Raw genomic sequence first — 17,500 nt, 5'->3', positions numbered from 1 at the left:
TGACCTGCGTTCAGTTCTCCGCAGACTCTCCAACAAGGTACATTTTTGTTTGATTGTTTACTCTTGAACATATTAAAAAGAACTCCCTCCAGACCCGAGAATTAGTGGACGTGTGACGTGTTCTCCACATGTTTAGCCAATCTTCATAGCCACTCAGTTTTTGCCTGTGATCATTAATAATCATGGGACTCAAATTAAAATAAACAGCAGGAGAACTTGTCTCTACAACAAAGCTGATAGCCTGAATCAGTAATTGAATTACTCAAACTCAAATAAATGATTTTGTCTGTGCTCATGTAGATTGTGTTGATACTTAAATGCATGCACTGCTGTTTTGGACTGAGAAATGGCTGATGCAGTTTTAACTCGATCAACTATTTTATATATTCATTTATTTTGTTTTGCCATATTAGTTTCACCTCCCAGTGTGTTTCCAATGAAATGATATGTGTTTTTAAGGCGTATTTTGTGCTTAGACTTTCTTTGTTCTGACTTTGTAGGTTAATGGATTCAGTCCTGCTCCGATGGAACTGCATAATGTCACGCTGTCTAGAGAGTTACAGGTTGGTTTTCAATTAACTTTGAATAACTGCTGTCAATCTTATGCCATTATGATATGGTTTGATTTGCTTTGTTTGTCTGCGTAGGGCATGGTGGAGGTGGTTGCAGAAAATTACCACAACATCTGGGCCAAGAAGAAGAAAACTGAACTCCTTAGCAAAGGTGTGCCAATGGAAATCACCCGCGTTTGTGTGTGTGTACTTCACTGCACATGAAAGGGAAGGTGAATCATTTGAGCTGTGGTAATTCTGTGTTTGGCATTTGACACCAGGAGGAGGGACCCACGCGCTGCTGGTTCCCTATGACACCCTGACTGCTAAAGAGAAGTATAGAGACCGAGAGAAGGCCCAGGAGCTCTTCAAGTTTCTGCAGATCAGTGGCTATGCTATCACAAGGTAATTATCACAAGTGAATAATATTGTTGCAGCAGCACAAACACTGACTTTGCCTAGTGTGCTGGTGTTTCTGTGAACCTGGACACTCACTCTCTCTAGTAACAGAATAAAATCTACATTTTCTTAAGTCTATAATATTAAAGAGTGAGCTATTTAAAGAGTGAGCTCACCACTGTATCTCACTGTTAGACAGCCTTTCCACACAGAAACTAAAGGTCGCAACCAGCTTAATTTCCCACACCAAATTCCATAGAGAATATCAGTGTTTTCAGCTCACAAGGACACAGGAGCCGCTGGTCTACTTCTGCCTCATTTGTTTTGTTTCGTTTGTGTCACTTAAGTAAACCTGAATGAAGGATTTCAAACACTAAATTCACAAAATGACACATTTAAATATACTGATATAGGTCGCAGTGGATCAAAAACTCTTGTGTGCCATGGTGTAAAATCGCAGTTTTTATCCATTGATTTTGGTGCAGGAAGAGAGAGCTGTTTATAAACTTCCGTTTCCAGTCACAAAAGGCTGTTTATCTTTGAGAAATAGTGCCAAAACACATTCTTAAGATATTGTACACTTCAGTTCAGTTAAATCTGATGTCTTTGTCCCAGGCTGGTTCACAGAAACAAGGTCAGTGTTGATAATGTGGCAATAATCCCATACAAACACACTTTAAAACAAACCCTGGACTATCCCTGAAAGTCATCTGTTCGACAATGATCATCATCTCTAATATTTTTCTTCTTTTTTTTTTATCTCACAGAGGTCTGAAGGACATGGAACTTGAGTCATCGTCCATGGAAAAGCGCTTTTCCTTCAAGTTCCTAAAGACAGTGCTAAAATATGTCGACTCTGCCCAGGAGTTTATCGCTCACCTGGGTGAGTGTGTGTTTGTGTCTGAGATTTTTCCAAACACAAATGCACATTGAGATAAAACCCTAAACTTGCTGCATTTAATTCAGAGGCTATGGCCACCAGTGGGAAGACGGACAAATCACCTCATGACCAGGAAATAAAGTTCTTTGCCAAGGTCTGGGAACTCCAATAATATCCCAAATATCGCTAAAAATGAACCACTGAAATACATATGATAAAAAATCGACATCCCTCTCTCCAGGTGTTGCTTCCTCTAATAGATCAAACCTTTAAGAACCATTGCCTCTACTTCCTGTCCACTCCCAGCAAGAACCTGAGCAGCTGTGGTTGTGCCTCCAACAAAGAGAAAGAGATGATGACCAGGTATTTGTGTGATGATTTTTTCATAAAAAATCACAAAAACGGACTACATAAAATGAATCTCTACTTCCTGTTTTCCCCTCAAAACCTTTCCCTTTCCATGCTTCGTTCTTTTCAGCTCACCTTTGTTCTCTCCAGAGCTTTGAGTTCACTTTTATTTTCCGACTTCTCTTCCTTTCTTTTTTCCAGCCTCTTCTGTAAACTGGCAGCTCTTGTCAGACATAGGATTTCTCTCTTTGGTAAGGTCGGCACTGCCTCCGTCCGTCTGTGTGCTCGTGTGCCTCTGTGCTTCGAGTCTCGAGTTTATATTTACAGGAAGCATCTTTTACAGGAAGTGACTCTGCCATGATGGTGAGCTGCCTGTACATCCTCACCCACTCACTGGACACCAGGTAAGGAATAGTCATTAGTTCTTAATTGAAGCAACAATGTCTGTCTTATGCCTGTAAAAACAATAACACATGAGGTGTTTAAGGACCCATGTTTGCAGACTAGTGACATCTAGGGGTCAAGTTGTATATTGCAGCCAACTGAGTACCTTATGCCTCACATTGCCCACGCAAGAAAGGGTGAAAATATTATTATTTTTCAGTTTTTAAACAAATTTGGCCAAGTTTATTTGTGAAAAAGATAAGCAATACATTCTGGCTCAAAAAAAACCTGAAATTTAGATTTTGGTCTCTCCAGCGATGACAATTTTCTAGGGTAATTTACAGATTTACATGAAATATTGAATATAAAATTAAAAAAAAGATCTAAAGGAAAAATCAAGAATGCGTGGGGCTTGAACAAGAAACTGGTAGTAGTACGAATAATTTAAAACTACTAAAACTTTCTCATCTGCATGCAAGTGTATATGATAAACGATGGTGGCATTCAGGTAGCATGAAACACAAGAAACCTTTTCCTGAGAGGCATTGTGAGATTTGGCCATTCTGGGTTACATAATAGTTGACTATCCATGTAATATAAAGGACACAACATTACTTACTTTTCAGGCGATGATTAATTTACAAAAACATATTTTTATTTTTCTAAATTGTACTCATTGGATCTTTTTTAAATTGAATATTTTGTATTAAAAATGCTCCTTCTTCCTCCTCAGAACAGTGATGAAGTCCGGCTCAGAATTGGTCAAAGCCGGGTTCAGGACCTTCTTCGAGAACGCAGCCGAGGACCTGGAGAAGCTGCTGGAGATGCTGAAACTGGGGAAGTTCATGCAGTCCCGCGCGCAGATGAAAAGCGTCAGCTCCAGCATCCACTACGTGACGGTGGCGCTGGTGCCCATCCTCACTGCCCTGTTTGAACACATCAGGTCACATGAGTTTGGAGTGGACCTGCTGTGTGAGTCCAGATTCCTAAATGCACACACACCCTTTCTATGCTTGATTATTCCCTGAGCTCCAAATGCAATCCAAATAAATAATGAAGATAAGAGACTAACAAACAATGGATAATAGACAAATTCATACATATCTATGATATGTTTACTGAATATTTCAGCTCACATTCTCAACTTACTACTTTTTTACATGCATTTTGATGGTGAAAACCTCAAACACACCCTTCATTTTTATTTAAAATCACTTTCTTTCTCCTCCAGCTGTCCTTTGATGGTAATCACACAATTTTGATTGATAATAGATGAATGTTTTGTCACCTTTTGTTTCAGTGGATGACGTGCAGCTATCCTGCTACCGAATCCTGACGTGTTTCTACTGTCTGGGAACAGGAAAGAACATCTTTGTGGAGAGGTAGGAGGTTAACATTTTCTTTAACTCCACTGCAGAATATAAGATGACATTTTTGCGTCTACACACAAGCAGCAATTGGTATTTTGTTGTTAAGTTTATATGATCTAAAGTACATATCCATGAACTGTGAAAGTTTGAAAGATTGTCACTGTTAATTTAAGCAGTTTTTAAGTTTGGTGACATCTAATGGTAAGAATGCAGATTATATCTTTACCAAGCGTGTCAAGGAACTATGGTGGCTTTCACATACTAAAAAGGAAGTAATTCTCCTTTATTTGCATTCTCTTCCACTACAAAATGCAAAACATGCGCTCATTTTGTCCAAACTGGCTGCTAAAAACGTATAGTGGTGCAACCTCTGTAAAACAAAGCCCTTGCTTAAAGTACATATAAAAGTCAACCTAACTATTTTAATTTGACTGCAATTATACTTATATTATTATACTTAGCAAGTATAGAACCATATAAATGTTACACACTGGACCTTTTAATTGTGGCCAGAAAAGACAACAACAGTATACATGTAAATTACGTTTATGGAAATCTGTTAGATTAGAATTTTCTGGCTTCTGGGAGACAATTAACTAGCAGCACTGGATTCTTCAAAAATAATTAAAACTTGCAATTATGTGTGATTATTCCCCCACTGGCTATTACGCTGCAATAAAAACTCCCAGAGCTATTGTTGAGGAGAAATGTGCATAAATTCATCCTGATATAATAGAGAATATACACATGAAGAATAGAGAATATACACATGAAGTGTTAAATTAGCTAAATGAATATCCATAACAGCATAAAACACCCAATATGTTACAAAAAGCCAACAAAATATTGCAATAAAGTCACACAAAATACCTTGTGAACAGCAAACACTGTTTGTCATCAAGAGTTTCCCTTCTGTGTTCATACTTCTCCTTCTCCATCTAATATATTAAAGTATATTTGTATATAATTATGTGTATTCAGGCATCTTCCTGCTCTGGGGGAGAGTCTGGCAACCTTGGTGGGAGCCATGCCTGTCGCTTTCCTGGAGCCGCACCTGAACGCCCACAACCCGCTCTCCGTCTTCAACACCAAGACTCCCCGAGAGAGAGCCAGTGAGTTTACGCCTGACCTCGTTTTCTCTTTGTGTCCCATCACGATGACTGATGTTTTCCCCTTTTCTCAGTCCTCAGTATGCCGGACACAGTGGAGGAGATGTGTCCAGAGATGCCTCGTCTGGATAAACTCCTGAAAGACGTCAGCGACGTTTCAGAGTCTGGTGCTCGCTACAGCGACATGCCACAGGTCTGAGAGGGCTGGTGGGATATTTGAAATGGGTTTAATTTGCTGCACTGCTGAGGTGTTTTACTACTCCCATTTACTGCTCCTAATGTGCTATTGATTTTCATTTTTTTGAAGTAGAGGATCCACAGTTTTTAGGGCTTGAACCATGTAAGAGGTTAAAGTCAGAATATAGTTTTTTTATGACTTTTATGAGTTTTCTTGCTTGGAATTGCTTACAGTTGGCCTCATAGTGACTTCACAAAACACAGTTTTGACTACTAGTCAACAACAATACAACACATCTCTATACTCCAACTGCAAAACAAAGTAAAATAATAAATAATAAAAATATTTCTTTGGTTGAGGCATCCATAGATATGTTCACATCAGATCGAAATATTCTGCCCTGTTATAGTTTTTATGTCAATGGAGTAAGTGTTTTGGGCTCTACCTCCTTTTTGGAGAAAAATTTTATTTAGTTAATGATTTTGCAACCTAAATAGCAACTTCTCTTCAACTAAATAGATACAGTACATTAACTTCTCTGAACTAAGTTAACTGCAAAGTATATACTGTATATAGTGCGTGACACAAATGTATTATTTTCTTTTGGAATCAAGGTGTAAATTATTTTTTGGCTTTTGGTGCCAAATTTACAACACTTATCAGTCATGATGGACATTGCTGTCCTTAAAAATCCTCTATTCAACCCCATTTCAACCCTCTGTCCATTTATCCTGCAGGTCATTGAGGTGATCCTCCCTATGCTGTGTAACTACCTTTCCTACTGGTGGGAGAAAGGTCCGGAGAACTCGCCTCCGGATTCCCATTGCTGCACTATGGTGACTTCCGAACACCTCAGCATCATCCTGGGAAATATCCTCAAGATTCTCAACAACAACCTGGGCATTGATGATGCGCCCTGGATGAAGAGGATTGCAGGTGGGCGACAGAATCTGTGCCACACCAGATAGGGCTTCACAATTATTCACAATAATAAAGTGTGCAAAATCTAAACTGAAAGACACTGCAAGTATTTTGATTAAGTGTGACAGCATTATGATGAAGATTCTACAGTGGTGCAGGAATTCAACAGCCCATAAATCTTGCTTCTCAGATGAGCAAATATCTTGTTTTTTTGTTTGCCAAAAATGTCAAATCTTTCTGATTTTTATGATTTATTTGTAAAGAAATATTGTGTAATATATATATATGTGTGTGTATATATATATATATATATATATATATATATATATATATATTTATATTTATATTTATATATATATATATATATATTTCATAATAAGGCAGAAAATTAATCTTTTGAAAAACATAAGCAAAGAAAAATCTGATTTAAGCTAAGTATGATGATGATTAAAAACCTGTTGCCCATTCCTCCATGGAACCAAATAACATATAGCAATTGCCTGCTGAGGATTTGGGTACTTAATTACTTATTCTTTTACTTTTGGATAATATAAGATACATATATATTTAAATATAAGATAGATATAAGATGGAATAAAAGTGGAAATCAAAACAAGGGGAAATCTATCGCACGTATTAAGACTGCATTTTATAAAGACTCATCTTAAAAAGTTACAGTGGTGAACATAGTTTGGTAGTTGTTTACAGACACTTTATCTTTTTTCTTTAATAATCTATATTGAGATATACTGTACAAACATCCATACTGAAAATATTGTCGTGTCCCTTTTTTCCACAGTCTACTCTCAGCCAATCATCTGCAAGGCTGGAGCAGATCTGCTCAGAACCCACTTCCTGCCCACGCTGGACAAATTAAAGAAGAAGACCGTGAAGGTTAGAGTTCAAAATACATATTCCAAATTATTATAGCTCTGACAAACCTGTGCTTTATCTTCATTAACTGTCCAGTTTAAAGGAAGGAGGATCAAGAAGCTACTCAGAGGACAGAGATTAGATTATTACTGTCGGGTTTAAAGAAGTGATGTATATGAGGATTTACTAATCCAGTGAGTTGACGATAAACTGCTGATGTGCTGCAAAAAATTCAGGTTGTGGCCGAAGAGGAGCTGCTGAAGGCCGACAGCAAAGGTGACAACCAGGAGGCTGAGCTGCTCATCCTGGACGAGTTTGCTGTGCTCTGCAGGGACCTGTACTCTTTCTACCCCATGCTCATCCGTTATGTGGACAACAACAGGTACGACATGGGGACACCGACTTAAATGGAAAGAGTTTAAGTTAAAGGTTTATTAGGTTAGCGCATGTTTTTGTGAATGTACTGGGATGGGGCATAATGTCAGTATAGGTATGTATGGATAAACTGTATTTGTAACGTAACTATAACTCAAATAAAGTCATACAAAGTAAAGAAGTCTAAACCAGGCAAATAAATTAGGCAAAGGCAAGAAAAAATCCACAAACCAAGAAAAACTGGAGAAAGCAAACAAAAGACAACATGGCAGGGACATGTGGTGAATGCTGGAGTATGAACAGTAATGCACAGGTTGCCAAGGTGAAAAGAGCAGGGACAGGAAGTGGGCGTGGTCATATAAATGGAGGGAACACTAAACAAGGAACGGGGAGTGGGGAAGAGAGAGATGAAACCAAAACAAAACAGGAGTCCTGACAGTATGTGCTCGTATTTTTATTTAGCTTTTAGTCTTTTTCCAGTTCTGTTTTGTACTTTATATGAAGTACTTGTAAATAAATAGAGCCAATGTATTAATATATTTGGTAATAAATTGGTAATTGGTTGGAGGTTACAACTCAACTCAAAGTACCATAATACACTGTTTGCACAATTATTAGGCAAGTGAGTGTTTTGGCCATGTCATCATTTTTATGCATATTTTCCAACTTCAAGCTGTATAAACTTGAGTACTTTAAGCATACCAGGTGATGTGAATTTGTGTAATGAGGGGGTGGCCTAAGGAGGTCAACACTCTTTATCAAGGTGTGCATAATTATTAGGCAACTTCTCTTCCTCAGGCAAAATGGGCCAAAAAAGAGATGTAAAGGACTTTGAAATGTCAAAAATTGTAAAAAGTCTTTCACAGGGATGCAGCACTCTTGAAATTGCTAAGATATTGGGGCGTGACCACAGAACCATCAAACGTTTTGTTGCAAATAGCCAACAGGGTCGCAAGAAACGTATTGAGAAAAAAAGACGCAAATTATCTGCCAAAGATTTGACAAGAATCAAACGTAAAGCTACCAGGAACCCTTTGTCCTCCAGTGCTGTCATATTCCAGAACTGCAACCTACCCAGAGTGCCCAGAAGTACAAGGTGTTCAGTGCTTAGAGACATGGCCAAGGTAAGGAAGGCTGAAACCCGACCACTGAACAAAACACACAAGTTGAAACGTCAAGACTGGACCAAGAAATATCTGAAGACAGATTTTTCGGAGGCTGTGGTTGATGCTGCACAAAAAGTTGATCGTCAACAGATCGTCAGTAGCTATATTATTATATTGGTCACTGATTTTTTTTTTTGACATGTCAGAAATGTTTATTTGTACATTTTGAGTATTATTCTCACTTTAACAGATGAAAATAAACAAGTGAGATGGGAAAAGGTTTGTTTTTTCATTTAGTTGAATAATAATTATGCACGCTAATATTTGCCTAATAATTGTGCACATATATATTCTCCTAAGAAAGACAAAACCTCAAAACCTTCTGTCTTCTCTCCACCTCAGGTCCAGGTGGTTGAAGGAGCCTGATGCGTACTCCACTGAGCTCTTCAGGATGGTGGCTGACATCTTTATTCTCTGGTGCAAGTCCAATGTTAGTCTTGCTGATTTTTTATTTATCACACTATGACATTTCTTTTTTTAGGGGGGGGGTGTTATTGGTGTTGAGGATTTTTTTTCCTGACTTCTTTGTCTCCTTAATGCAGAACTTTAAGCGTGAGGAGCAGAACTTTGTGGTTCAGAATGAAATCAACAATTTGAGCTTCCTGACTGGAAAAGGCAAGGCTAAGATGTCCAAGGTAAATAAATTAATATGCAATAAAATGATATGAGATTAGTTATACACATACACAAGATGTGGATGAAAACAACATTGGTTATAAATCCTATTTTGTCATTGATTATAGATCCTATAAAAGCACCATTGTCTCCAACAGAGGCACCACATCTAAAAAAAAAAAAAAACTGATTAAAATGTATGTTTGTGGGCAGTCAGTAAATGTTTAGGACTTTAAAAGGGATGAATAACTGTGAGTATGAGATCTGAAAAGATTTTTTTTTCTTTGAAGGAAAACAAAGGCCAGCCTTGAGCCTCACAATATTAAAGAAATCAAACATACATTTGTTTTCCTAAAAACAACAGAATATCATTTGACATAATGATAAAAACTGTAATTTTTGTTGAGCCTCACAGCAGTTGAGGGGTTGTTGAAGTAAGTCCAAGACTAATGGTGTCCCTTCGGTGATGGAGGTCTTCTTTTTTGGATAAAAGCTGTTCTGTCATCACAAACCCGTAACCCAGGAGACGGAGCACAGTCCATCTCTGTCCTCTCTGGGTTTCATTTAGATTTATCTCACTAATTCCCTCTGCTCTCCTGTTCACTATGTCAGCACTTTGGAAAATGTGAAAACTTCCTGATGGGATCCACCTCTACTTGTTCCTGTTCCTTTCTGGTGCTGCGTTTCAGAGACTCTGCTAATGAAAAGCACAAGGCCCTTATAAGCACTTTTCCTGTGTTTTAATGATGTCCTTGACATTTGCACCCAAGAAGTTGAATATGTGGTGGGTCTTTTCCCACCTATTATTTTCCCCCTGTACATCAAGGATTTGCAGCACAAAATATTGGTTGATATACAGTTCAAGTCATATATCTGGATGTATGACAGTGTTGTGTATTTGTTTTGGCCAAACTGGGGCAGCTTTATCCGTAATCCATCACAGTAAAGGAAAGGGTTTTCAGATCTGAAGAAGTGCTTTGTGTGGTGGCTTTTCTGTGCGATGAAGCAGTTTGTGTATACATGTGATTTGTCTTGATCAGTGTTCAGGCAGCATCAGTTATTTTTTGTGTTTTTTTTAAACAGAAAAATATAGAATAGAGTGTAAAGAGAGGGTTGAATTATAAAAACCTCTCTTTACACTGGATTCTAAAAATTTTGAAAAAAAAAACAGGACATCATCTGTCTTGTGATTGTGATAACAACATAATTACATAATCACACAGCTGTACATGAAGATGATGTCTGGGGTATTAAATATTAAAATGATACTTATTAGAGTACATTTTAAAGTAGCAGAAAAGTTTCACACGGATATTAAAAAGTATATTGCTATATCTATTCATAGAGCTCTATGTTAACTTCTCTGTTTTTGTCTGTCTGTCTGTCCGTTTGTCTTTTGTTTGTGTTTTTTTCGTCCAAACAGCACCATCAGGTTGGTCAAACTGTTTGTGGTTAGAGGCAGAAGCTTCCATAAACTTAAAATTTTACTTAACCTGCATTAATTCTTCCGTCCACTGTAGAATAAACTTTTATCACTGTGTCACTGTAGTCAGGTGGGGACCAGGAGAGGAAACATAAGCTCCGGCGTGGGGAATACTACTCCATCCAGACCTCTTTGATTGTCGCTGCCCTGAAGAAGTTGCTGCCCATTGGCCTCAACATGTGCACCGCAGGTGACCAGGAGCTCATCTCTTTGGCCAAGATGCGCTACAGTCTGGTAAGATGAGGAAATACGACCTGGTGGAAACTTTATACATTACAAATTAAGTTGTTTTTATGTAGGAGATCTGTGTTTGTGCAATCTTCCTCATCACACTTTGGCAAAATTAGCCTTATTTCATGTTTTTCTGCAACAAATAATTTGATTGAGCAATAGACTAGAGCACTATCATCTATGATATGTATGAAATCCTGTGTGTGATGCCTTTTATAGACTCTATATACAAAAAATAGCCCTTAAATATTATGGGTTTGTTTTCATTTTGTCTGATAACATCTTACAGTTGATTGTGAACATGCTTAATTCTGAAAACCTTTTTAAACGATATTTTTGTAGAGACTTTTAATGACTCACCTGCTGTAGCTTTATGACCCACTAGCAGGCCTCGTCCCACATTTTGGGACTCTTAGGAGAGTGCAGACTTCTACCAAGACCACTCATCTTTTCTTCCTCAGGCCTACATCCCGAGAAAATGTTATCAAAATGAATTCTTTACTGTTTTAATTATGCCACTTACAATCAGAAAGAACATGACCTCTTTGGTGGAGATAATTATTTAAATAGAAGTTGAGGATGTAACAAAGTACTTTTGTGTAATGTTAAATTCTTGTCCCTTCACAGAAAGACACAGATGACGAGGTGAAGGAGCACCTGCGCCAGAATCTCCATCTCCGGGACAAGGTCAGTAATGATAGGTCATTATAGAAAAATAATGAATTTCTGCAGTTGACTCATTAATTTGCCGTGTTTCTACATTGTAGTCTGATGACCCAGCGGTCCAGTGGCAGCTGGACCTCTATAGGGACGTGGTGGTGAAGAGCGAGGAACCTGCACCCCCGGAACAAACAGTGAATCGAGTCCAGAGCATCTCTAATGCAGTTTTCCACTTGGAGCAGGTAACAACACAACTTTTCAAAAAATATCAAAATGTGTTTCAGGATTTGAGTACTGCAGCACTTCCTCTGTTTTTGGCTTAAGTCTAGAGCTGACACAAATAAGCTGCAGCTTACTGTAGTGAAAATGTTTTGTTATAATCAAAATCATAGCATAGTAATCAGAACATTAATGTAGCTCCTTTCAAATGCTTTTACAAAGTGCTGTATGATAATTAAAACCATAAATACAAAGCAGAGGTAAATGATAATGACAACAATTAAAAAGAAATCCCATAAAAACTATGACAAAGTTAAAAGTAACTGATAATAGGAGTAAAGGTACGAGAACTTGTAGCCCTGATTTCCTCTGGCAGGTCATTCCACCGTCTGGTGCCCTGATAAAAACGATGCTTTGTCATAATAATTACCTTATTCACACTTGTCAAAATGTGAAGGTTTCCTGGTTTTATCAGATCCTATTATATTTTATTTAAAGGGTTATAGAATTTTGGTAAAAAAAAACAAACTTTGGGCAATTGTGAAAATAAACTTTTGGGAGTTGTGCCCTGAACTAAACATCCAAATCAAGTGGTAAACAGGGAATTTTTGAATCATTTCCTCGTCCCCTAAGGTGGAGCAACCTCTGAGGAACAAGAAGTGTGTGTGGCAGAAGCTCATGTCCAAACAGCGTAAGCGTGCTGTGGTGGCTTGTTTCCGTATGGCTCCGCTCTACAATCTGCCCAGGTGAGTGTCGCTGTGACAAACTATGTCAATAACCAAAGATTAACATTTATCTAAACCACCCAGTTAAGACATTGCTTTGTCTCAATCTGACCTGACGTAACAAGCAATCACCAACTAGTCATGGGAGGTGTTTTTTATCTTAATTGTGTGCCCATGTAAACCCCTCATCACCTCCCTAACGACATTCTCTCCTCTGTGTTGTATTTTTTTTTTTTTTTATGCATAACACCTCCTCATCCTCCCTCAGATACAAAAATAATAATTACTTCCTGAATGGCTATCGGGAGGTTTGGCTGGAAAGGGCATTCAAAGCCTCCAGCTTTGACCACCTGTTCTCCTTACTGACGGTAAAGTGAATCTACTGGGCGAATGCATCATCCGTTCAACCTCCCTCCCCCGCCATCATTCAGGCTGTGGACTGATCTCTGCCGAGCAACCAGTCGTTTATGCACTGTTGATTCTGATTGGTCCGCTTGTGTGAGCCCCCCAGAATTGGTGAAAACAAAAAGATGTTTTTAAAGGAAAAGCACTACAAGCTGCAGGTGAACCCTTAAAGCTGTAGCGTGTAACTGCTGTCGTCCCTTTGAGGTTACCCCCCAATAACAAGTTTCTAGAAGTGTTTATTCTATTGAACAAAGGACAGTTTTCAGTGCTTTCAATGAAGAAAAGCCACATCGATAGTTATCCAGGCTTGTCTTCCCTATTAGTACATTTCAATTATCCTGAACATTCAGGGCTTTTGGCAGAAGAATAAAATTACAAAACTTTTCATGGTCGAATCTAATGCGTTTTTTTTAGCCTGTTGCAGCTGTAAATCATATTACACAGCTGGAAAGCAGCATTTGTTTGAACTAATGAATTAATATTTAAAAGTTACCCACTACAGCTTTAATGGACAAATACAGAGAAATATCACTAGAGGAAAGATGGAATTGAATCAATTGAATGCAATTGTGATAGAAAAGATGGCTAGCTGGGTTACAACATTACGTCTAGTTACTGTAAAAATACAGTTGTTTTGTAATTTTTTGCCGCCTGTCTGTTATTGATGATACACAAATTTTGTTTATCTGACGTTTTTAATGGGGAATATATATATATACTGTATGAATTGAATAGTTATAAGGAAAGAAAGACAAGCTGTCTCACAGATCCACTGGTTTGATGGAAAACTGCATATCCCCCCTCTAAAATGTGCATGCTTTCTACAAACCTGATGGATGTAACAGCTGTTGTGACCAGTCAGAAGAGCCAGTGGGTCCCACATTGACCAATCACCACCCTGCCTGAAATTACACTTCCTGTAACCCTTTCCTCCCCACTTCCTTCATCTCTCCTTCCTGTTTCCTCCAAAAACTCACTAGAACCCGCCCTAATGCCACTGTACCTCCCTCCCCCACTCCCCTCCATTCCTCCCCACCTCCCCCTTTCCCAGGCATCGCGCTATCAACTACTTCGTCCCGGTCTATCAGAGGCTTTGGATAGAGGCAGAGGAGTACTCTTTTGAGGAGAAGCTAGTTCAGGATCTGGCAGTAAGTACTGGGCTTGTCTTGCCCTTGCCCCGCGTGCCCTGCGTTGGCACACCGCTGCCAGTCCTGTCTGCTGAATGCTTCTTTAGTTCAGCGCCTGTCGAGCCTTGGGAGCGCTCCCGGGTGGGGACCTCGCCCAAAGCACCCAGGGGCCCCCGTGTTAGGCGCTCAAGGCCCTTCAAACAGAGATCCGTCAGGGGTCAGAGGCTGCATGACCAACTCAGGAGACACAGGGCCAGCTCCGTCGCTCACAGCTCTAGAAAAGCGGGCTTTGCCTTTCTGACAGCAGTGGTAAGGAGGAGTAGGAGACTGTCACTAGCTGTTTGGCTGTCCGATCTGGATCCAACCCATCAGTTGTCTTTCGCTGTACTCTGTAAGTCTGTAGTGTTGAGTGTGAAGGTGACGTTACAGTGCGTTTTGTGGCCGTGACGTCAGTGGCATGCTCGCGTAGTCATGTGACGACCATATTTCATGTTCGGTCTTTGTACTGCGATGTGCAGCAAATCCATTCAAGATGCCAAGACCGTTTGTTCCTAAAAATATGCAAATCTAAATCTAAGGGTGTATACAAACGTTTAATGCTGACACCAAAGTGTCCTGATGTATGTAAGTGCCTTTGTTATTCTTGTATACACACCAATAAAAAATACCAAGACCCTGTTCAGACCTGGTGTTAACATCCATCCTCAGTGATCCGATCATGAGCAGATTGTGCCAAGTACAGCTCTGAACCGTGGCCTCGAGACAGCACATTTTTTATTGCATTGGACAATACAAGCTGTCAATCACACAGGGTCCAATTATCTGTGTCATGCTTTATGGTCCACTTTCCTCTAAATGGGAAACATCCCTTACAAAGTTAACATCGCGTTGTATTGAAAAAGACCTTAAACTAGTAATTTAGACTATTAACTCTGCAGGAAAATATTTACTTGCGTTATCAATCAAGTGAGAATTAGCCTCATTTTCCCGCAGACTTTCATTCAAACCAAATTCTTTTTGGAAGCGGTGGAGTTGCTACTTACATCCTCTTTCGTGAGCTTTACTTTTTAAACTGGCTGACTATGTTAATTTTTATCTACTGTCTTCCTCATATGCGATCACAAAAAGACATTTGGAGGTGGAGAAGAAACCACCTCCTCAGCAGGCATCATCTGATTATTACACCAGTCAGTGCTCATGTGTTAATTTGCTGGCCATGTGATTCACTTTTGCAAGTTGTTCATTTCATGTTACCGTAGCACGAGTAGAGCTTTGTCACTCGTGTGCAATTAGAATCATTAAAAACTTAATTTTGTTGACGCAAGAAGTCAGTCTTTCTTTGAATAAAGGACAGAGCCAGACCTAATCTCCTGTGGTCACAGGAGATGCATCTAGTACGTGTTTAAATACAGGCAATCGGATCACTGAGGACTGATATTAATACCAGGTCTGAACGGCGCCTAAAACTATGCCATAAACAAGATTAAAGGGTAGTGGTAGGTACAGAAGCACAATAATTATCAGACACCGTATACTGTTCCTCTTGGAAAGAAGCTCATTTTTATTGTCAGCTTATTCGTTTGGACTAGTTTGGACATTTGTGTTGCTGTGATAGTTGCTCCATGTCAAATCCTTCACTGTCAGGATCATTATTCATGTTCACACTCATGTCACCAAATGGCTTCCTGCTTGCATCTGTTTGCTAATATGCATGTGTTTGAAAACTGGTTCCTAAACTGTTCATTACCATCCACTCTAAACGTCCTGGTGCTGGATCACCAGGACACCCATCAGCATGCCGGTACTAGTCAATGTCTCATTTCAGTGTTTTTTTACAAACGTGTGAATGGGCACATACAGTATGTCGGTGATTAAAGCAAATGTCGATGAGTTTTGAAGCTGAGTCATGAGACGAGGTGTGGGCGGAGCTAACTGTTTACACCTGCGGACCCCCTGCAGAAAACCCCCATAAAGATTGTGGAGGAGGAGGAAGAGGAGGTGGCTGAGATCCAGCCCGACCCTCTCCATCAGCTCATTCTCCACTTCAGCCACAACGCTCTGACAGAGAGGAGGTGAGATCATTATTTTCAGAAAGAGAGATTTAAGTAAAGCACAATAATTCACACATGCTAATGTTCTGTGGTTTGTCAGTCATTTGGAAGAAGATCCTTTGTATATTGCGTATGCAGACATGATGGCAAAGGTAGGGGACTTTAAGTTTTGTTTATCAGTAAGTAATTTAAATAAATCTCCAAAACTTTTTTTAAACTTTGATTGTTGGCCTTGGTCTTCAGAGCTGTGCAGAAGACGAGGAAGAAGAAGAAGAAGAAGAAGGGAAAGAAAAGACGTTTGAGGTTCCTGCAGGCATTTAGTAGTTTTAATAGTAATTCACTCACCCTCCTTCCCCACTTACTCACTTACTATTATTTTATATGTGTGTGTTTGATTTCAGGAAAAGGAGATGGAAAAGCAGAAGACCCTTTATCAGCAGGCGCGGCTGCACGCTCGCGGAGCAGCTCAGATGGTGTTGCAGATGATCAGTGCTACTAAAGGTAAATATCATCTGACCGCGGGATTTAGCTTTTGACCTTTTGTCTTTTATAAATTTATAGCAAACAATGTAATCCACACTGAGTTTTTCCTTTCTTTAAATTTACTTGATTATTACTTACTTGAACACCTGCCAAACCTGTTGTTTTATTGAGGTTTACTTATCCCCTTTTTAGGTCCACATCTATTTCAGATTTTTTTTTAATTAGATTAGATTAGATTAGATTTTACTTTATTGATCCCACAACGGGGAAATTCACTTGTGCAGTAGCATACATGTGGACAGAACAGAACAGAATGGCATAGATTACCTAAAGAAACAAATATTAAAATAAGATAAGATCAAATGAGGTATGCAGTTTACATCAACACTATGTATTTAGATGTGTAGAGAAACTGAATACTGTACAGAAATTATGGATTGTATTTACAAAAGTGGCTTATGCTGCTGATTATTGCACAGATTAGTAAATTAGTAAAATGATGTGGAGAAACATTGAGGAGACGTCTTACAGAAAACCAGACTACAGGTCTAGATTGATGTATAAATAGATGGCAAGAACACCACTGTAAATACACACCTGAGTGCTTTTTTTTTCTTGATCTCTATCCAGATTATCATCAAAAGTTGCTCATGCAATTTCTCCCTTCCATCAAAATCCACTCTTTAAGTTTTTTGAGCTTTGTTGACAAATGCACCCGAAACATAACCTCCTTTGTGGAAGTAATAATAGTATTAAGGTATTATGCAAAGATATTAGACCTGTAATAAATCAAAGTTGTATTTTATTTTTTAAATATTTATCTCAAAATCCATCTCCTGCCATCAGGTCGCCTTGGCCCAATGGTGACCTGCACCCTCAAACTGGGAATCTCCATCCTCAATGGAGGCAATGTGCAAGTTCAGCAGGTCAGAAAATGCACATATTTA

The 17,500-nt window shown here is 39.0% G+C and overlaps 1 protein-coding gene across 1 annotated transcript in view; it reads left to right on the top strand.

Annotated features, from left to right (window-relative positions):
* The window catches only part of ryr3 (ryanodine receptor 3), a 128,279-nt gene that overhangs the window by 88,033 nt on the left and 22,746 nt on the right, over positions 1–17,500 (top strand). The window contains exons 55-82 of the mRNA XM_044049129.1: positions 501–563; positions 648–723; positions 833–956; positions 1,718–1,833; positions 1,917–1,984; positions 2,072–2,193; positions 2,380–2,429; positions 2,522–2,582; positions 3,296–3,534; positions 3,863–3,944; positions 4,914–5,044; positions 5,116–5,234; positions 5,957–6,155; positions 6,940–7,034; positions 7,250–7,395; positions 8,897–8,984; positions 9,097–9,189; positions 10,593–10,601; positions 10,719–10,886; positions 11,511–11,570; positions 11,651–11,785; positions 12,396–12,508; positions 13,944–14,040; positions 15,979–16,091; positions 16,171–16,222; positions 16,314–16,373; positions 16,472–16,571; positions 17,400–17,479. Coding sequence (XP_043905064.1) covers positions 501–563; positions 648–723; positions 833–956; positions 1,718–1,833; positions 1,917–1,984; positions 2,072–2,193; positions 2,380–2,429; positions 2,522–2,582; positions 3,296–3,534; positions 3,863–3,944; positions 4,914–5,044; positions 5,116–5,234; positions 5,957–6,155; positions 6,940–7,034; positions 7,250–7,395; positions 8,897–8,984; positions 9,097–9,189; positions 10,593–10,601; positions 10,719–10,886; positions 11,511–11,570; positions 11,651–11,785; positions 12,396–12,508; positions 13,944–14,040; positions 15,979–16,091; positions 16,171–16,222; positions 16,314–16,373; positions 16,472–16,571; positions 17,400–17,479 — 2,859 coding nt within the window. The remainder of the gene's footprint in view (positions 1–500; positions 564–647; positions 724–832; positions 957–1,717; positions 1,834–1,916; positions 1,985–2,071; positions 2,194–2,379; positions 2,430–2,521; positions 2,583–3,295; positions 3,535–3,862; positions 3,945–4,913; positions 5,045–5,115; positions 5,235–5,956; positions 6,156–6,939; positions 7,035–7,249; positions 7,396–8,896; positions 8,985–9,096; positions 9,190–10,592; positions 10,602–10,718; positions 10,887–11,510; positions 11,571–11,650; positions 11,786–12,395; positions 12,509–13,943; positions 14,041–15,978; positions 16,092–16,170; positions 16,223–16,313; positions 16,374–16,471; positions 16,572–17,399; positions 17,480–17,500) is intronic.

This window comes from Solea senegalensis, linkage group LG17 (assembly GCF_019176455.1).
Source record: "Solea senegalensis isolate Sse05_10M linkage group LG17, IFAPA_SoseM_1, whole genome shotgun sequence".
In the NCBI taxonomy this organism is placed as follows: domain Eukaryota; kingdom Metazoa; phylum Chordata; class Actinopteri; order Pleuronectiformes; family Soleidae; genus Solea; species Solea senegalensis.
This window is presented reverse-complemented; position numbering and strand designations above follow the sequence as displayed.